Source organism: Pelophylax lessonae (genome assembly GCF_965119305.1).
Source record: "Pelophylax lessonae genome assembly, chromosome: 8".
Taxonomy (NCBI): domain Eukaryota; kingdom Metazoa; phylum Chordata; class Amphibia; order Anura; family Ranidae; genus Pelophylax; species Pelophylax lessonae.
The window spans coordinates 158,572,436-158,594,349 of NC_138775.1; the positions used below are offsets into that span (position 1 = coordinate 158,572,436).

Sequence of the window (21,914 nt, forward strand, 5' to 3'; positions counted from 1 at the left end):
ATTTTGTAACAAAATGATATTTCCTACTCTGTTACAAAACATGTCTAATAAAATCAAATTTCTTCTTAAAAGTATTCTTCTACCTGTCTTTGGTAAAAGAAAAACCCAATAAGTGTATATTAATTGGTTTGTGTGAAAGTTATAGCATCTACAAACTATGATTTATACAGTATATTTGAAAATCAATTTTTTTTTTTTTTTTTACATACTGTCACCAGTGCAGTACAGTGTCATCAAAAGACTTGTGTGGCAGTGATCAGGAACACTGACTGGTGACAGTATGTTAAAGAAAAAAATAATAATAATAATAATTTATTCAAATGTTTAAACATTTTTACACTTTGTTGTTAGCGATGATCACTGCAACAGCAATGTTTTGAACTGTCACAAATGAGTTGCATTCATACCAGCTGTGCTTACTCTTGTGTGCGGTGATTGATGCACAGCTATCACATGGTGCAGGGTGCTGTGATTGGCCCAGGTGTCATGTGATAGCTGTGAGCCAATAGCAGCATCACAATACTAAGCACAGCTCCTATGAATGAAACCCATTAACAATAGTTGTGTTTGAATTGTGATTACATAGCTTTGAGTGGCCGAGTACCAGGAGCAGCAGTCTGCTGTGTCCGGTGGAGCGGGAGCAGCGAGCTGTGTGCCTATCAGCTGGAAAAGTACATGTACATAATCCAGCCTGCCTGTGCCGCCCACTTTCCAAACATAATGTGCACACCGCTCAGGCAAGTAATGAGCTGCTGACTGTTGCAGATGCTCACCCCGGGTTACACCACCATCAATATATGAATAAAGGAAAAAAGGATGGCCGCACACCACAGCGGAATCAAAGCCCTTTTTTAAAAGAAAGTATTCTAAATAAGCATGCGTCAACAGTGTTCCTGTCTTCTGGCATGGTGACGATAAAGAATTTAATAAAGGCTTTGATTCCGCTGTGGTGTGGGGCCATCCTTTGTGCCTCCCACTTGCAGTAAAAGTGCTGTGGGCAGTCAAACTGGTTAAAGAGGGGTTGTTTGTTTACACCATTTATGTTGAAATTTAGGGCCAGTTCACATCAAAACACGGTGTGGGAAACCTGCCTTCTGTGTACATTTACCACACCGCGTTCAAAGTGCACTGCAGTTGTAATCTGCAGTGGGTGTCAATGTTAACTCAATGATGCAAGCAAACGCAGTGCTTTTGCCTGCTCCTGAACTGGCACTTATTTCACAAAGGTATCTTTCTTATTTAGAAAAATGCTTCTACTCTGAATAATAATATATTGTTTATGTTGTTAGAGAGAAAACTATGCAAAAGCACACCACCAAAAATACGTAACGGCAAGATCAGGGAAGAATCTTTAGCAGACCAGTATTATTCTGGAAGCACGGTGAAATACATATGTGCGGATGGTTATCACCTTATTGGCTCTGATGAAAGTAAATGTATTGATGGAACGTGGCTACCACCACCTACCTGTGAGGGTAAGAGCTTTAATATAGTTTTTTGTCAAATTTTAGAATGTCCCAGACACAGCAATACCTATTGTAAAGTTTACCTTTCATATTCAGACCCTAAAATTATTTTCTAACTAACCTATTTCACATCCTCCATCTCCACATTAACCTAACATGTAGAAATACTCTCTCAGCTTACACTTACCTGACCGGGCTTTTGGGCTCATTTGCTGCAGCAAACCTTTGTGCATGCAATGCTACAGATTGACTTATTGTGTACAGAACCAATACCAGAGATAGATGGAGCCCAGAAACCCATCAGGTAAGTGAATGGGTAATGTCTGCATGTAAGGTAAGTGTGCATAGAAAGAGTGGGAAAGAAGTCAGGTTAGAAAATTACTTTGTCTGCATTCAGCATAATTCATGTGTCAGAAAGTAGTACCCATTGCCTAAGAGGATATATCTGGACAAAATAATGTCATGTTCAAATTTAATTATGGTCAATAAATGTTTAAAATGCTGTGTTAATCACTGATTAAATACCTGTTATTTTACAAACAGAACTGGAAACAGAAAGTGCTTACAAAACCAAGTGTAAAAAAAAACAAAAAAAAAAACAAACACACACACACACACACAAGTATTTACGCAAACTGTGAAAAATTACGTAAAACATGAATAATTGCATTGTAAATGGTGAAATGACCATGTGTAGTAAAAAGTAAGTGTAGCACCCCCCAAGGTATTTGCTAGGTAAATTATAGTGGGGCCCTGCCTGCTTATCAGCAGGGCCATATATTCAGCTAGGCTGACATGTGCCCTCAGGTGTGCCTGTTGTGTTGGGGAGTCTCCCCACTGTATTTCAATGGGGGCTCTCATTGGGCATTGGAGGAAACCTGACCAATAGCACACCAGGATTTGTATCTATCCCACATGCACAGCATTCTTGGAGAGGGTATAAGTCTGTGAGGGACGCATGTCAGATCGTCTTTGGTGGGAAGCAGAGTCCCAGGAGGGAGGTGACGGCTGTCTCTCCTCCTGTCAAGAGAAATCTGGTATCCCAGGCAGCTTGCCTGAGGGGATACGAGGCTGAGCTGAGCTGCAGAGAGGGATCCAGGTGTGCTAAGGACCAGTGGAGCTGTGGGGGACAGGTTTCAGGAAAGTATTCTGAGTCATGAGTACTGCAAACTGCCCCTGGGGTCTACCTAGGAGAGGGGACCACTCCGATGAAGGTCAGAGGGATCCAGGAGCTAGCTAGCTGGGCAGCGGTGACAGTAAAGGGGGTGCCAGAGTTAACCCTGAAGAGTAAAGGGGGTGCCAGCGGTTTGGCCCTGAAGTGTAAAAGTGTTAAGTGTTGCAGCAGTATTTGCAAGTGGCTACTTCAGTCAGGGAGGACTAGAGGAAGCAGTGAAAAAGGACTTTTGAGCTAACCGGAGTGTCAGAAGTTAGTTTCAGTTAAGTGACAGCAAGTCAACTTTCACAAGCGCCAGTAAGCGTTGGTCGGCATTCAGCCGGCATAAAGTCAGAGCTAGAAGGCATTTTTCTCAAGTGTCCCATTTTTGTAACTAGTTGAGCCAGAGGAGTATCGCACTTATTCCCTCCTCCCATCCAAGTTCCTAAAATAAAACTAAAAAACCAAAGATGCCGGACTGGTCATTGTCTCAGTATTCACACTTGGGCAACAAGCATAAATGTGCTGTTGGTGTTAGCAGTAACCCTGGCAAACCCACATCAGGCTCAATGCCTGGAAAGTCTGCTACATAAGCAAATGACAATACAGTGTAAATAGTAAATAGTAACACATAACTTGAAAAAAGTGCACACAAATAGCATAAATCATGAACAATGGCTCACACACCCTATAAATGGTGAACTAACCCTGTATGATAACAAGTACTCCATTTACAATACCTTGTAACACTAACAGTGAAATGATCCAAATAGTAACCCAAAACATGAAAAATTGCACAAAAATTGCATAAATCCTGAACAATGAAATGCTTACATATATATAAATTGTGGAATGATCATATTTGACAGTAAGAGAACAATTGACAATAATATTTGATACTCACAGTGCAAAAATCCAAATATTTACAGAAACCTGAATAGCTGCACTAGATGTGAACAATTTCTCATACACTATAGATTCTCAAAAATGATGATAAATGCACTAAAAACAGTCTAGTGTAACACTCTGAGGCCCAGTTCACACTGCCACAACTTTGAAGCCTACATTCCAGCGCGGCTTTGGCATGACCCGCATACAATTTCTTTAACCTTTTCGCTGCCACGCCCTTCGCTCCACTCAGTGGCGTAGCGTGGGTTGTCAGGGCCCGGGGCAAGGTTAGTAATTTGCGCCCCCTGCACAAGCCTACTAGACCATTACACAGGCCACTACACTGACACCTACACTGACCTACCTGACCACTACAGAGACCTACCTTATTCCTACACTGAACGACCTGATTACTATACTGACACCTACACTGACCTACCTGATCACTACACAGACCTACCTGATTACTATACTGACACCTACACTGACCTACCTGACCACTACAGAGACCTACCTTATTCCTACAGTGACCTACCTGATTACTATACTGACTCCTACACTGACCTACCTGACCACTACACAGACACCTACTCTGACCTACCTAATCACTACACTGAGCTACCTAATTACTATACTGACACCTACACTGAACTACCTGACCACTACATAAACCTACCTGTTTCCTGTACTAACCTACCTGATCACTATACTAACACCTACAGAGACCTATCTGACCACTACAGAGACCTACCTGACCACTACTCAGACCTACCTGTTTCCTGTACTAACCTACCTGATCACTATACTGACACCTACAGAGACCTATCTGACGACTACAGAGATCTACCTGATCCCTACACTAACCTACCTGATTCCAAGACTAACCTACCTGATCACTATACTGACACCTACACTAACCTACCTGACCACTACACAGACACCTTCTCTGACCTACCTTATTCCTACACTGACCTACCTTATTCCTACACTAACCAATCTGATCACTACACTGACCTACCTAATTTCTATACTGACACCTACTCTGACCTACCTGACCACTACACTGACCTACCTGATCACTATACTGACACCTAAAGATACCTATTTGACCACTACAGAGACCTATCTGATTCCTACACTAACCTATCTGATCACTATACTGACACCTACATAGACCTATCTGACCACTACAGAGATCTACCTGATCCCTACACTAACCTACCTGATTCCAAGACTAACCTACCTGATCACTATACTGACACCTACACTAACCTACCTGACCACTACACAGACACCTTCTCTGACCTACCTTATTCCTACACTGACCTACCTTATTCCTACACTAACCAATCTGATCACTACACTGACCTACCTAATTTCTATACTGACCCCTACACTGAGCCCTACACTGTCATTCCTGATTCCTACACTGACCTACCTGACACCTTCACTGAACCCCCTACACTGACACCCCCCTACACTGACACCCCTTACACTGACACCTTGACTGACACCTACACTGACCCCCCCTACACTGACCACTACACTGACCCCCCCTACACTGATGCCTACACTGACCCCCCTACACTGACACCTACACTGACCCCCCCATACACTGACACCTAAACTGACTCCCCCCCATATACTGACCCCTTCACTGACACCTACACTGATCCCACACACTGACCCCCCTACACTGACAACTACACTGACCCTCCTACACTGACACCCCCTGTACTGGCCTCCCCTACATTGACCCACCATACACTGACACCTACACTGACCCTCTCTACATTCTCACATACACTGACCCCCCTATACTGACACCGACACTGACCCCCATACACTGACACCTATACTGACCCCCCACACTGCCCCCCCTACACTGACCTCCCCATACACTGACCCCCCTACACTGGCACCTACACTGACCCCCCCATACACTGGCACATATACTGACCCCCCCATACACTGTGTCCCCCTACATTTCCACATACACTGACCCCTACACTGACCCCCCATACACTGACAGCCCCATACACTGACAGCTACACTGACCCCCCCCTCCATACACTGACACCTATACTGACCCTCCCTACACTGACCCCCCCCTACATTCCCAAATACACTGACCTCCCTACACTGACCCCCCCATACACTGACACCCCCTACACTGACCTCCCCATACACTGACACATATACTTACCCCCATACACTGACCCCCCCATACACTGTGTCCCCCTACATTTCCACATACACTGACCCCTACATTGACCCCATACACTGACAGCTACACTGACACCCCCATACACTGACAGCTACACTGACCCCCCCTCAATACACTGACACCTATACTGACCCCCCCACACACACACTGACCCTCCCTACACTGACCCCCCTACATTCCCAAGTACACTGACCCCCCCTACACTGACCTCCCTACACTGACCCCCCCCATACACTGACACCTACACTGACTCCCCTACATTTCCACATACACTGACTCCCCCTACACTGACACCCCCTACACTGACCCCCCTACACTGACACCTACACTGACACACCTCCCCCCCCTCCCATGTCCACCTACCTGGGCCCCCGGGGGGGGGGGGGAGAGAACATCACTTACCTTGTTCTGTGTCAAAACATTGGCTACTCGAGGAGGGGAGAGACAGCGTGTCGGCGTCAGGACAGCAGGGGGAGACTCCAGGGCACCTCAATAAACCACAGAGCATCTTCACCCATGACCAGCCCCGCCCCCTGGCCGCATGTGGCACCTTCAGCGGTCTGCCGCTCGTCACGGAGCAAAGAGAGGAGTGCAGGCGAGCAGGCTGCCGGGCACTATGATCCCGCGGATGGTGGGCAAGGGATGCACCCCCCCTAAATGTTGCACCCGGTGCCAGTGGCCCCCCCAGCACCCCCCACGATACGCCACTGGCTCCACTTTTAAACTTACCAGGCTGGACCATTTTTTCAATTTCTCGACTGCTTTTTTGCGAGTTTGTAAAAAAAAAAAAAAAAAAAACAAACCATATATTTTCTGAAATCACATGTCCAGTAAAATAAAAAAAAGGTGCTACTGATTTCAAGGGCACAATGATATTTGTGCAAATGTTTATGAAAACAATATTTTTGCTAAAAAATTCCATAAAAATTCATATTTCACAAATAAACACACAGTGCATTTTACAAAATTCCTACTAGATGTAGCACCCTGCTAGGTATGTGCAAGGAAAACCATAGCGTGGCCCTGTCTGCTTATCAGGGGGGCCTGATCATTCAGCTAGGCTGTCATGTGTTTCCAGGTGTGTCTATTGAGTCTGGGGAGTCTCCCCACCGTATCCAATGAGGGCTCTTGTTGGACAGTGGAGGAGACCTGGCTAATAGCACACCAGGGCTTATGTCTGTCTCAGTGGACGGAGGCTACCGCAATGCACCCTGGGATGGGGTATATGTCTGAGGGGAGCACATGACATAGTGTCTTTGGTGGGAAGCAGAGTCCTAGGAGAAGGCAGACGGCTGTCTCTCCTCCTATCAGAGGAAGCAAGTGTGTCCTCGGCGGTCGGCCTAGAGGACCGAAGGTTGAGCTGGGCTGAAGAAAGGGATCCAGAGTACTGTTGACCGAGTGGAGCTGCTGGGCAGAAGTTTCCAGGAAAAACAGTGTTGTGAGTACTCAAAACTGCCCAGGGGTCTGCCTAGGAAAGGGGGCTACTCCAGAAGGTCAAAGTGATCCGGGAGCCAGCTAACCAGTTGTAGTTTAGGACAAGGGGGTGCCAGTGTCTTAACCCTGAAGTTAAGCGGGAGAAAGGGGGCGCCCGTGTGGGTTCTGAAGTGTTCAGCAGTGCAGCAGTGTATACAAGTAGCTACCTTTAGCAAGGAGCGCTTAAGGGAGCATAAAGAGGACTTCTTTAGTCAGAAAAGCAGTCACGAGCCAGTTCAGCGTTAACCGGTAGCAGGTCAGCGTTAACCAGCGTTAAGCTGGCGTTGACCGGCATTCCGCCAGCGTCAAGTCAGTGCCAATCAGCACTTTTCAAGAGTCTCCGGCAATTTGTGCATAGTTTAGTTCAAGGAGTATCCCACTTATCCCTTCTCCTATCCAAGTTACAAAATAAATACAAAACCCAAAGATACTGGACTGGTCATTGTCTCAGTGCTCACACTTGGAGAACATGCTTAAATGTGCTGTTGTCGCTAGCGGTAACCCATAGGGACCCATATCCAGCAAAACGGCTGGGAAGTGGGCTACATAAATATAAAAGCTAACCTGTATTGAGTCACTAAAAAATATTTGTAAATTAAAACCTTGTGCTTTTTTGCCAAATGGTGAAAATCAAACCTACACAAAAATGTAAATAACCACATTTCTCTAAAAATCCAGAGGTTTTAATTTTTCACTTACAGCTTTCAGAGTTTGCTAAAGCCCCAAAACCATATATTTTCTGAAAGCACATGACCAGTAAAATAGGATTTTTGTACTCACGGTAAAATCCTTTTCTCTGAGTTTATTGACAGACACAGCTCCATATTCTTTACCATAGGGTTATGCTGGCCTCTACAGGAGTAGGATTGGTAGGTAACACAAAAGCTTGGCTACACCCTGTGGGCCGTCCTCGGCTGGCATAATCCCCATCTCTGCTTAGAGATACTCAGTCTTGTAACAAACAGTAAGAGAAGCATAAAAAATACTTAGAGGGGTGGGTGCTGTATCTGTCAATGAACTCAGAGAAAAGGATTTTACGGTGAGTACAAATATCCTATTTCTTTATTGTACATCACGGGACACAGAGCAGCCATATTCATTACTATCTGGGTTATATGCCACCTATAGATGAATGGACACTGGCAGCCAATCAAGACAGGAAGTCCCCCTGTATAACCCCTCTTATACAGGAAGTACCTCAGTTTTTTTTTGCCAGAGTCTTAAAGGTGATGGTCACAGATTGGAGATGCTCTCCATGCTTTTATGTTTTTTTCAAATAAGAAGAAAGAAGATTATGCTATAAACCCCGATTAAGATCTCTGATCTAAGGGGATTAGCAATCAGATCCATCCAAAAAAGTCAAAGACTAAAAGGATGGTACCTGAGCCTCGGTAAAGGAGATACAAGGTTTTCCCAGTAATATTGACCTTTTTTGGCACTGGAACCTGGGATCCAGACCATTGGTAAAACCAACCCCAAAGGCGCTCCGGCAGTATGTTCTACAGGTCCAAGGGAGTGGCCCCTCAAAAACAAGGGTACCCAGTCCGTGAAGGTTGGCAAGTGACAAAAACCCGCCATGATGGGTGAAAATTGGGTTCTTGTTACAAGACAGAATCCTACGGTGGGACTGGTAAGTCCACTTTAAAAATATTTGTAAAAAATATTTTTATGCAATGTTCCCTTTTAAGATACCAAGTGTCATATTTGGTCTTTACCTAAGACCCAAGGTGTATCAGCTGTGACCAAGCACACCTTGTTTGTTTAAACGTTTTGCTCTCTCCCTATGTTATTCACCTGAAATGGTAGGTGTATCAGCTGTTATAAAGCGCACCTTGTTTGTTTAATCTGCTCTCACCCCATGTTGTTTGGTGTGCAGGTCTTCGCCTTGGCGTGAAAGCGCCCATGCATTCGTACCCTCTGTAGGCTCGAGACAGGGAGCGCCCTTGGTGACGTCTGTGGCAAAAGAATGTCCGCACATGTGCAAATATTCACCATTTACAGGCACAAGCGTGCACGCGGAGCCGGGAGGGGGCATGTCATGACGTGATTGGCATGCACATAGCACGCCGCACATGCGCAGTAACAAGTGCAAACAGCGCGACTGTTTAAGGAAGTGTTCCCCGCACACAAGCTTCTGTCAGAGGCTGGAGATGATGCAGAGCAGCAGCAGCTGGGTGCGTGAGTCACTGTGGGTGCCTGTTTATAGGCACAGACAGGTTCTGTTTCTTTTCAATAATCAGTGCTGTGTGTTATAAGCTGTATAGCTTGGCACAAGCCTTGAGTACACTAAAGTTAGTACCTCAAATTTTCTTGCCTAAGAGCAATGTTCTCCCGAAAGAGGAGGAGTGGGGGGGGGGGGGGCTCAGCTGGAAGGGGAACTGTGGTGCCACTGTCAGGATTAGAAGTTCCTAGCTGTGCTTCCTCTGTGTTTACCTCCCCTGATGGGCTAGAGGCAACTAGCCACTTTGAGCTATTACGGTTGTCAGACATCGTAGCCGCATCCAGTGCTTCTTTCTCAGCCTACGTCACTAAAGACGATTTGGCATTGGCGTTAGCTGGCCTTGAGGGTAAGATGGTTGACATGATTGCAGCATCACAAGGAGGGAGGAAACGTGATAGATACCCCTCACCTGAGGCCCCCCCCTGATTTAGTTCAGGATTGGGCAGAGGATGTGGAAGAAGTAGCTGTAAAGGACCCAGTAGAAGGTCAAGCTGAGGTTTCCACTTCTGGGGAGTCAGGATCTGAGGTGTCATTCTCAGCCTCTCAATCCCAGAGATTAATTCAGTCTCTCACTGAAATGGCCCAGGCTGGATTTAAATTACCTACATTAGAGATGTCTAAAGTCTCTTTTTCCTCTCTAGGCTCAGTGCGCCCTCCTCAAAATCCTCAGGCTTTTCCCTTACATCCACTCTTGGATCAGGGAATGTATACTGATTGGGATCGATCATCCTGATAGGATTTTTGTTCCTCCCAAAAGGTTTTCTTTATTGTATCCTATGGAGGAAAAGTTCACAAGAAAATGGAGTATACCTTCTGTGGATGCTGCCATTTCTTCTGTTAACAAAAGCTTAACTTGTCCTGTTGTTTTTAAGGATCCAGCTGATAAGAAGTTGGAATATTTTCTAAAAGCTTCCTTTGCTTTTGCAGGGTCTGCGATACAACCAGCAGTGGCAGCTATAGGAGTTTGTCAGTCTTTAAAAGACTGTATTAAACGAGTTTCCAGGACTGTTTCTTCTCAAGGAGACTCTGGGGAAGACTTGACAGATCTACATCGAACTTTGTTTTGCAGTAGATGCTCTTAAAGACTCCATGCAGCTTATGTCACGGTTTGCTCTTTTGTCAGTTCATTCTGCAGAATCCTGTGGCTAAAAATTACCATGTAAAAAGTTGCTGGCTGGCTTTCCCTTTCATGAGGAATGCCTGTTTGGTGATAATCTGGATAAATATATCCAAAAGATTTTTTTTCTTTTTTTTTTTGGGAGGGGGGGGGGGGTAGTGTGTTGGTACCTGTTAACGGAAAAGCAAATGTCCTTCTTTTAAGGTTCCCAACACTTAGACTCCCAGTACTTCTAACCCCAGGCAGTTGCTGTTATATCCTCCGTGTTGTGAGAGACACAGGACTCCGGTCTGGAACAACGGTTGTTTATTCAGGACTCTCTGTACACTCCAGCATGCATTACAGGACAGCTCTGCATATCAATACATCTCTACATGTGTCTCCAAGATGGCCACTCTGCCCCTTGACCCTTGTCATCACTCCTGGGTGGAGCCAGCCTTAAAGTGACAGTACATGTGAAACCCTTCAGGTATAACACCTTCCATCCATCCCTAAAAAAAAAACAACAAAAAAAAAAACACAACAAAACGAGAACAGGCATAAAACAGTAACTAATAATTGTCCAATACAGTCCTCAAACTCAGGAGATTTACATGGCTTCTTCCGCGTCCGGATGTGAGAACAACTTCCAGGGACACTACGGGGAGAACATGGCAGCGGATCACTTTCGGTGGGCCCGTCGAAAGTCTTGTAACCGCTCTTGCATTTGAAACCGGTCAGGAGGGCGACAGTGTCGATGAGGACGGACACCCAGGGCCTCGGGGCCGGAGGAAGCAGGGCTGGCCGGAATGGACACCGGCGGGGCCAAGAGGGGATCCCCTATCTCAGAGGGTGAACAGACCTCTGGACCAGGGCTGGAGGGCTCTGTTGGAGCTGAGTTCAAAAGTTCAGAGTCTTCCCAAGCATCAGTCTCAATGCCTCCTGATCCGGTAGGAGCAGATCCTTGAGACACTGGAGGTGCAGCCGATGTCAGGGATTCGGGCAGCTGAGAACGAGGATGCAATTGGTCCGCATGCCTTCTGCAAATGGAACCATCTTCCAGGCAGACCCGATACATTTTGGGTCCCAAAGTCTCTGCGACTATAGCAGGAAGCCAGCGAGTGTTGGAAGCGCCATAAGATCGAGCCCATACCTTTTGCTGGGCTGTAAACCGGGGAATCTCGTCGTGTTTGACCCTCTTGTCTTGGGACTGCCGTACATGTTCCTGGACCGTTTGAGGGCGGAGCATATCCAAAACAGTCCATGGCTGCCGACCCAAAAGTATTTCAGCTGGAGTTTTCCCAGTAGTTGCATGTGGTGTGGTTCTGTAAGCAGAAAGGAAGGAGTCCAGCTGCTGGGGTGACAGGGACTGTTGTTTACTTGTAGCCACAGTAGCTTTGAAATAGCATTTGAAGGTCTGTACAAACCTTTCTGCTTGACCATTTGTAGCCGGGTGGTAAGGTGTGGTCAACTTGTGTTTGATGTTGTGGGCAGTCAGGAAACTCTGAAACTCCTGGCTTGTGAATTATGCACCGTTGTCTGTGACAATTTCTCTGGGGTATCCAAACGTAGCAGCGAGATGTAACAGTATGGAAATCGTCGCCTTAGTCGTTGGCTGGGTAACAGGAATGACCTCAGGCCACTTTGAATGGGCATCAATAATGATCAAAAAGGTGTGTCCTCTGATCGGGCCTGCAAAGTCCAAGTGTAGGCGAAACCAGGGGACCGTGGGCCAAGTCCAGGGCTTAACGCACCCTCGAGGAGGGTCTCTTGCAGTTTGTGCACATCCAGCACACGCATTCACATATGTCGTGATATCGGAGTCGAGGTTCGGCCACCACACATAGCCTCGGGCCTTTTGTTTCATACGTGTGCCCCCGGGATGACCAGTATGTAGCAAGTCCAGAATGTGTCTCCGGAGGGTCTGTGGAAGATCACTCGGTCTCCCCATAAAACACAGTTGCCAGCCACAGTTAATTCCAGACGCCTACGGAAGGTTCATAATCCTGTGTGACAGTTGCAGGCCAACCGTACCGTACCCAGGAGAGTATTGTCTGAAGGAAGGTATCCTTGGCTGTATGGGCTGCTACTTCCCCGGAAGACAGAAAGGACAGGCTGGTGTAACGACAACTCTTGACAGGTGGAGAAGAGTCTGTTAATGTCCTTGTCAGCCGGGTCCGCATTAGCATTGGCATCATGGCTGCGATACTGGATTTTGTAGCTATATGCTCCCAAGAATAGGGCATAGCGTTGAAGACGGGCCGCAGTCGTCTGGGAGATGCCTTTGTCAGGGCTAAAGATCTGAAGGAGTGGTTTATGATCAGTCAGTATGGTGAATTCCCTACCATACAGGTAAAGATGAAAGTTCTTAATTGCCCATATGAGCGCCAGAGCCTCTTTGTCAATGTGAGAGTAATTGCTTTCTGCTTTTGTCAAGGACCTGGAGGCGAATGCCACAGGTTTCTCTGACCCATCTGGTAAAACGTGAGATAGTACAGCCCCTAGACCATAGGGTGAGGCATCACAAGCCAAGGTGAGAGGCCTTTGGAGGTAATAGTGCACGAGCATGCGTGACGCCAACAGCTTTCGCTTAGAAACTTCAAAAGCACGTTGGCATGCAGCCGACCAGTTCCATCTGGAGTGTTTCTCCAAAAGCTTGTTCAACGGAAACAAAGTGTGTGCTAGATCCGGCAGGAATTTGTGGTAATAGTTCAGCAAGCCCAGGTATGATCGCAGCTGTTGGACGTTGGTTGGGGCTGGAGCTTTTACTAAAGCATCAACTTTGGCTTCCATGGTGTGTATACCCTCTGCATCCACAAGGTGGCCACAAAACTCCAATTTAGGTACCATGAATTGGCATTTCGCTAAGTTCACTTTTAGACCCTGCTCTTGGAGTCTGGCCAACACAAGCTCCACGTTACGCTTGTGTTCCTGGTCCGTCAGGCCCGTGATGAGCATGTCATCTAACAGGCACTGTGTGAAAGGAATGTCTGCCAAAATCTCATCCATTTTGCGTTGCCAAATGGCTGGGGCGGAGGCTACACCAAACACCATCCGATTGTATTCATACAGTCCCTTGTGAGTGTTGATGGTTAGAAACTTACGGGACGAAGGGTGGACCTCAAACTGTAAATAAGCTTGCCTGAGATCAAGCTTGGTGAACTTTTGACCTCCTGCAAGAGAGGCAAAAATGTCATCTACTCTGGGTAGGGGATACTGGTCTATCTCCAGTTGAGAATTTAGTGTCATGCGGAAATCGCCACAAATGCGTAAGTCCCCATTCGCTTTCTTTACTGGTACAACTGGTGATGCCCACTCGCTGTGCTCTACCTTTGAGATGACACCTTGTTCCTCCAGCCGGCTTAGTTCAGCTTCCACACCTGCTCGGAGTGCGAAAGGTACCGTCCGAGCTTTGAAGAACCTAGGCTGGGCATTGGGTTTCAGCCTGAGTCTCACACAGTCATGCTTTATTTTTCCCAAATGGTGATCAAAGACTTGCGGGAATCGCTGTTTCAGGGATTCCACCCATCCCTCGTTATCTCTTGATGTGATGGTCACAGTGTTGCAGGGGTTAATGGCGATGTCTGGCATGCCAAAGTGAGCAATCCAGTCTCTCCCAAAGAGAGGGGGTCCCCCATGTTCTAGGATATACAATGGCATTCTCTTTGTCTGACCCTTGTAGGATACCTGTACTTTCACGTAACCCAGTGGGTGGAGTATCTGCTTTGAGTATGTCTGCAGTTTGATTGGTGTTGGACGGACAGTTGTTCGGATCAGAAGTTTTCTCCATTATTTCTGGGTGATAACTGAAACTGCTGCTCCTGTGTCTACATCCATCTTGAGTTTCTTTCCTTCCACGGTTACCTCTACAGTCATTGCTGAGGGTGCTGAATGCATATGATGTATGTCCAATCTGTGGAGCACTTCCTCATCCTCTGATTCAGATGACGATGTATATCTTCCCACCATATATGCCTTTGTCCTGGTGTTCAGAGGTTGTTTATTTCGCACCTTCTTACTACGGCAGACTCGTTTCAGATGGCCTGCCTTTCCACATTAATGACAGAGCTGATCCTTAAACCGGCAGACTTTGTGATCATGGTCTGTATTCCCACAACGGTAGCAAGCTGACTCCCGGCTTGGTGAGAGTCTATATTTACCGTTAGCTGCAGTTTGCTTGACTGCTGTTCTGAAAACTTCCTCTTTAACCTGGGGGTTCAATCTGCTCTGGGGGTTCAATGCCTCTGTATCTTTCACAGCCATTTCCATCACTGAAGCTATCTCAATTGCCTTTGTAAGGGTAAGATCTTTCTCTGTTAACAGTCTCTTTTGGCTAGACTCACTATTTAGTCCCATGACAAACTTATCCCTCAGTGCAGTTGGTAAATACTCCCCAAAAGAACAGGTTGAGGCTAGTCTGCGAAGGGCGAGCACATAAGCCTTAATATCTTCACATGGCTGTTGCTGCCGCTGATAGAACCTGAATCTCTCTGCAATTTCTAATGGTTTAGGCTGGAAGTGATTCCCTAACAGTGTCAGGAGCTCTGCCAAAGTCTTAGTTGCTGGTTTTTCAGGGAAAAGGAGATCCCTAAGAGTTTCATATGTCCTAGCACCAACCACTGTCAGAAATACTGCTACTTGCCTGTCGCCTGGGATGGCATTTGCACAGAAATATTGTTCTAATCTTTCAATCCAGGAGCTCCACGATGTCTGTTCTCCATCAAATTCACTTAATGTCCCGATCAATGACATTTTCCTGCTGGGCTCTGTGGGTTTTGTATTCAGCTGACAATCCAGAGTTTTTTTTCTTCCTTTCCTTTCTCACACGGATAGTAACCTTGTAAATCCCATCCTCGTCGCCACTGTTATATCCTCCGTGTTGTGAGAGACACAGGACTCCAGTCTGGAACAACGGTTGTTTATTCAGGACTCTCTGTACACTCCAGCATGCATTACAGGACAGCTCTGCATATCAATACATCTCTACATGTGTCTCCAAGATGGCCACTCTGCCCCTTGACCCTTGTCATCACTCCTGGGTGGAGCCAGCCTTAAAGTGACAGTACATGTGAAACCCTTCAGGTATAACAGTTGCAATGGTCCCAGCTGTCTGAATCTAGAACCAAGCCTTCAGATCAACAGCAGAAGACACTCTAAATCTACCTTGTGAAGCCCCCCCCCCCACTCAATCGGATGAGGGGAAGGCTACTAGGTTTCTCGGAGGTCTGGGTATAAATAATTCAGGACAACTAAGTAATTTCCACTATCTCGTAGGGGTACAACCTGGAATTTCGGGTGTTCCCACATCCTCGGCATGTAAAGTCAAACATACCTGCAGATCCTCTAAAAATAAGATCTCTCTTTCTGGCTGTAGACCATTTAAGGTCTCAAAGAGTGATTACAACAGTTCCGGAGGATGAAAGATTCCGGGGTTGTTACTCAAACCTTTTCGTAGTCCCCCAGCCAAACGAAGACGTGAGACCTGTTTTCGATCTCAAAGCTTTAAACATTCACACATTCACACTTTCCAAATGAAGTCAATTTGCTCAGTCATGGTCTCCTTGCAGAGAGAGGAATTTCTAGCATCCATAGACCTCAAGGATGCATACCATCACGTGCCTATCTTTCAGGCCCATCAAAGGTTTTTACACTTCGCAGTAGAAAACCGTCATTTTCAGTTTGTGGCCCTGCCCTTCAGGTTGGCCACAGCTCCAAGAGTGTTTACAAAGATCCTAACTCCAGTATTGACTGCTCTAAGGTCTCAAGGGATATCAGAGGTAGGATATCTAGACAATCTTATACTGATAGACCGATGGCTTCAGCTCTAACCAAGAATGTGTTCCGGACAGTTCAGTTCTTAGAACGTCTGGGTTGGATTCTGAACTTGGCAAAGTCAGCATTACAGTCGGCCCAGCATCTGGAATATGTGGGATTCCTTGTGGACACAATACAGGCCAAAGTTTATTCTTGCTGTACAGAAAGGTTACCACTGCCACTGATCCCATCCCACCACCACTGCCACCGATCCCATCCCACCACCGCTGCCACTGATCCCATCCCACCACCACCGCTGCCACTGATTCCATCCCACCACCGCTGCCAATGATCTCATCCCCACCACCAACGCTGCCACTGATCTCATCCCCACCACCACCGCTGCCACTGATCTCATCCCCAACACTGCCACTGATTTCATCCCCACCACCAACGCTGCCACTGATCTCATCCCCACCACCACCGCTGCCACTGATCTCATTCCCCCCCCACCACCACTGTCACTGATCCCATCCCCCCACCATCACCGCCACTCATCTCATCCCCCCACCACTATCACCATCACTCATCCTATTAAACCACCCCTGCCACTGATCCCATCCCACCACCACCCCTGCCACTGATCCCATCCCACCACTGCTGCCACTGACCCAATTCCCCCCCCACCACTGCTGCCACTGTTCCTATCCCCCCACCACCGCTGCCACTCATCCCATCCCACCACCACTGCTATTGATCCTATTTCACCACCACCCTTGCCACTCATCCCATCCCATCCCCCATCACTGCCACTCATCCCATCCCATCCCCCAACCACTACCATCACCAATGCCACTCATCCCATTCCCTCTACCCCACCACTCCTGCTGCCACTGATCCCACTCCCCCCACAGCTGCCACTCATGCCATCCCTTTAGTGCTGCTACTTATTACAACCCCCCCCCCCATTACTGCTGCCACTCATCCCATTCCATCCCCCCCATCACTACCACCCTTGCTGCGACTCATTCCAACCCCATGCTCCAGGGGGCCCATGCCTCACCCCTGTACACCTAGATAGGAGGGGCAGCATATAGAGGAACCAATCCCCCCTCCGCTGCTGGTAGAAAATGTAGAGGATCAGTTTGTCTATATCCCGCCCCTTCTATCAAGGTGTACGGGGGTGATGCATAGAGCTGGGTCGCTCCGGGGGTCAAGGGGGCCCTTCATGGTTTCTTGCACCGGGGCCTGAAGGTTCTAGTTACGCCTCTGACTACATGCCATTTGCCGCAGTAGCAGATGTACTTATAGTTCATTAATTCACAGAACTCTGTGGATGAATGACGTGGCTGTGTGGGCAGAGCCCCCCACGGCTGCGCTGTTTTCAAATTTTGACAGTGGGTGCAAGGTGAGAAGATCATTAAGAAAGTGTCCCAGTCTATAAAAAAGTGCTGCAGTTGAAGAGTGTCTTCTACTTTTTTCCACCTATATAATGCTCCACGTATTTGTACTCTAAAAGTGACCACCACAGACTCACCACAGATGTTCCCACCAGGGTTACACTCACCAGATTCTATTGACCACCCAGGAGTACTGCTGGAATGGTCAGATAGCGCTTTAACTTCTTTTCCACTTCAGATCATTCTCCCATAGCCATGGCCCCGATTTTCCCGAAAAAGAATAAACCAGAATGGATAATATAGTGCAGTATGCCTTTTATTTAACATTTGCCGACCACCTGCCGTACTTATACGGCAGCAGGTCGGCTCTGTCCCGCAAAACGACGTACCTGTAGGTCACTTTGTGAGACAACTAATGGGGGCGCGCTCGCCGATTGGCCACAGGGGGAGCCAATAAGCAGCTCCGGCAGACGCGATATCCGCAGGGCACCGGTGATTGCTCCCCGTGGAGTCAGAAGGGCAGTCTGCCGATGTAAACACGGCAGACCACTGTTCTGTCAGTGAGGAACACAGGGATCCTGTGTTTCTCCGGTTTAGGAACACAGGTCTCTGTGTTCATCCAGCAAGTTCATCCCCCGCACAGTTAGAAAGCACCCCTTAGGGACACATTTAACCCTTTGATCGCCCCTGGTGTTAACCTCTTCCCTGCCAGTGTCATTAGTACAGTAAAGGTGCAGTATTTGTAGCACTGATTACTGTAGTAATGTCACTGGTCCCCCCAAAAGTGTCAATGTCTGGAGTCCAATCTGTCCGCCGCAATGTCGCAGTCCTTCTAAAAATTGCTGATCACCGCCATTACTAGTAAAAAAATATATATAAATAAAAATAAAATAATTAATAATAAATAAATAAATAAAAAATCTTGCTTACTCAAAAAAAAAAAAAAAAAAAAGACATAAATCTTTCCCCTAGTTTATAGAACCAATAACTTTTGCCCAAACCATTCCAATATACACTTATTGGGATTTTTTTACCAAAAATATGTAGCAGAATACATATTGGCCTAAAGTGATGAAAAAAGTTAGATTTTTTTTTATTGGGAATGTTTTATAGCAAAAACTAAAAAATATTGTTTCTAATTATTTTTTTTTTCAGAATTGTCACTATTTTTTTGTTTATAGCGCAAAAAATAAAAATCGCACAGGTGATCAAATACCACCAAAAGAAATCTCTATTTGTGGGGAAAAAATGGGCATGCATTTTATTTGGGTAAAGCGTTGCACAACCGTGCAATTGTCAGTTAAAGTAACACAGTGCCGTATCACGAATAATGGCCTGGTCCTTAAGGGGGTGAAACCTTCTGATCCAGAAGTGGTTAAAATAGTGCCAAAAAAAGATAAAATATATTGCACGGTACTGGTGCCCTCCTGGAACCTGGATGACTTGCCGACTGTATTGTATGGGAACGCTGCTGCTGTGAACCGATCAGAGGCCAGCGTGTCTCCTGATGATACATAGGGGTAGGACCTTCAGTGACACCGCTTCTGCCAGTTGGAATGCATGCTGGCTTCCAATCAGTTCGACATACTGATTTGTCAGGTAATAAGTTAGTAATGCAAGAGAAGTTGGGGAGGAGAGGGTGTCATCAGCATAGAGATAGTATTGGAAGCCATCAAGTGACCAAGGGAGGAGGTGTAGATAGAGACGAGAAGGGGTCTAAGGATGGAGCCTTAGAGGACCCCTACAGAAAGAGGAAGTGGACAGGAGGAGGCAAAGTTGCAGGCAACACTGAAGGAACACTGTGATAGGTAGGAGGAGAAAAAGGAAAGAACAGAGTTCTGGAGGCCAGTGGAGTAAAGTTTTTTTAAGGAGGAGCTGGTGTTTAACAGTACCAAAGGCAGCAGAGAAGTCTAGTTGTGCGAGTATGGAAGAGTGGCAATTGGTTTTAGCAGTTAATACATTTTTTTTTTTGTCTTCCAAAATAATTTTATTGAATAAAGAATCAAAGTCATACAGCAAAATCAAAGACTTGTAACATCCATGAAATACAGTCAGTTTTTCGTAAATAATAACATAGATCATGTACTACTCAGGCTAAACTGTCTTAGTCTAAGTGCAGTGAAAATCCCGACAACGAGGATTAAACAGGTTTGTGAAATACAACAGAGATTAAAGACAGGTCACAACGTTGTAGTTGAGAAACTCAGAATCAATAAACAGATGAGAATATATAACTGAACGGAGAACATCCTAACTGGGATTGTTAGGAACAATTTTGAAAACATGTCTATGAGTATAAAGAGGATTCATGAGTAACACAATCTGTCTCTCTATGGAGGTTTAACGCGTGTATTCCGCTTAAGTTGTGATAGGAATAGATGTAGTGTCAAGGATTTTCAGGAGCGTGTGAATTGGTATGGAAGGGTGGAGTGTATGAGAGGATGCAGTTAATGAATGGCGGATGGATATTGCTGTAAAGGAAATGGTAGGTGGGAGGAGGAGGCCAGTCAGAGATCATGACCTCGACTCCTCTCACCGGTCTTAGAGTTATAGAGTACGGGGACAGGAAGAGGGGGGTGGGTTGAAGGGGGAGGAAAGGTGGGCAAGAAAGTGGGGGGAGGTGGGGATGAATCAGCTTGGTCTCTGCCCCCTCCATACTGCCAACAGGAGTGAGGAGAGTGAAAAAGTCCCGAGTGGGATCGGGGGAAATTTAATTATAAGATAGTCTGAAAAAGAGGGGGTGGGTCTGACGAGCTGGGAGGACTCTTACTTTCTGCCCTGTTTTAGGGGTAAGAGTGATCTCCCTAAGGAGGATGAAGATGGGAGAAGGTCAGACCTAGAGAGAGTAAAGTGAGGAGGTGTCTTACGAGTATGTTAGAGCATGTGGATAAAGGTAACCTCAGCTTGAATAAAAGGAGAGGGGTCCATCAGACTGGTTTAGTTTAGTAAGGAGATGTACGTATTTGATGAAGTGAAGACATACCATGTGTCCCAGACGAGGGCGAATTTGGCGTTTGTGTCGCGTGCAATCGCAATTAATTCTTCTAATTTTGCAATTTTGTCAATTCTGTGTATCCAATCTTTGATAGAAGGAGGGGATTTGGAGTTCCAATGAACCGGGATGCAAGCTCTAGCTGCATTTATTAGATGGGGTGTTAGTGACTTGCAGTAATGTCGTGGGGGTATTGTAGTATGATGGAGCAGGTATTGTGCTGGGGAGAATGGAATTTGAATGTCTAGGTGGGTGTTAATGATTTCGTGGATTTTAGACCAAAAAGGTTGAATTCTCAGACATGCCCAGAAAATATGGAATAGAGTGCCTGGGTGTTCGCAGCATCTCCAACATTTGTCTGCTACGTCTGGAAAGAATCTGTGTAGCATTGATGGTGTTCTGTACCAACGGGTTATAAGTTTGTAACAAGACTCCTGCATAGACACGTTGAGAGAACTTTTGTGGGCAATAAAGCAAATGTTTTCCTAATTGTCCTCATTGAGAGCAATAGCTAGGTCGGATTCCCAGGCGTTTAATGTTTTAGGTCTTAATACACTAGAATACGAAAAGAGGAGATTGTAGGTAGTGGAAATTAGGTGGCGCTGGGGTTTATTGCTAAGGTAAAGCTTTTCAAAATGTGTTAAATTTCTGGAGAAAAGGGCCGAGCAATTCTGGGAGATGAGAAAGTGTCTGGTTTGCAAGAAAGACCAAAGAGGCATGGGTGGAGACCCAGATGTAATCGGTAGATGGGAGCGATCAAGTGGTGAGCCATCTCTGTAGAATTGATGTGCGCGAACAATATCGTATTTGCATTGAGCTGGGCAAAAGGATGTAGCCATTCCTGGTGGAAAGTCAGGGTTATGTTGAATTGGGGTGAGGGGACCTAAGGTGGAGGATAACGATGAATGCTTGCAAACCTCTGCGAAGGAGTGAAGGGTAGTGCTAATTAGAGGGTGTGATTTCAGTATTTGAGGGGTGTTCTCTAGACCTAACCAAGGAAGCGCTTTGAGGGGAGTGGTCCCAAGTGAGTTTTCTAGTGTTATCCAAGCTTTATTTTCTCCATGTAGAGACCAATCAAGAATTCTTGTGAGGTGGCAAGCCCAGTAATACTTTTTTAGATCAGGGAGACCTATGCCCCCTTTCAGTTTTAGTTTGGAGGAAGCTCAAATGAAAGTCTAGATTTTTTTGGCATCAGAGAAATTTTGTGCAAAGAGATTTGAAGGAGGTGAAGAAAGCTGAGGGGA

The 21,914-nt window shown here is 46.3% G+C and overlaps 1 protein-coding gene across 1 annotated transcript in view; it reads left to right on the forward strand.

Annotated features, from left to right (window-relative positions):
- LOC309562208 (uncharacterized protein) overlaps positions 1 to 21,914 on the forward strand; it is a gene marked incomplete at its 5' end in the record, with an annotated part of 1,875,955 nt that overhangs the window by 56,636 nt on the left and 1,797,405 nt on the right. Inside the window, one exon of the mRNA XM_082266327.1 lies at positions 1,290 to 1,475. Coding sequence (XP_082122453.1) covers positions 1,290 to 1,475 — 186 coding nt within the window. The remainder of the gene's footprint in view (positions 1 to 1,289; positions 1,476 to 21,914) is intronic.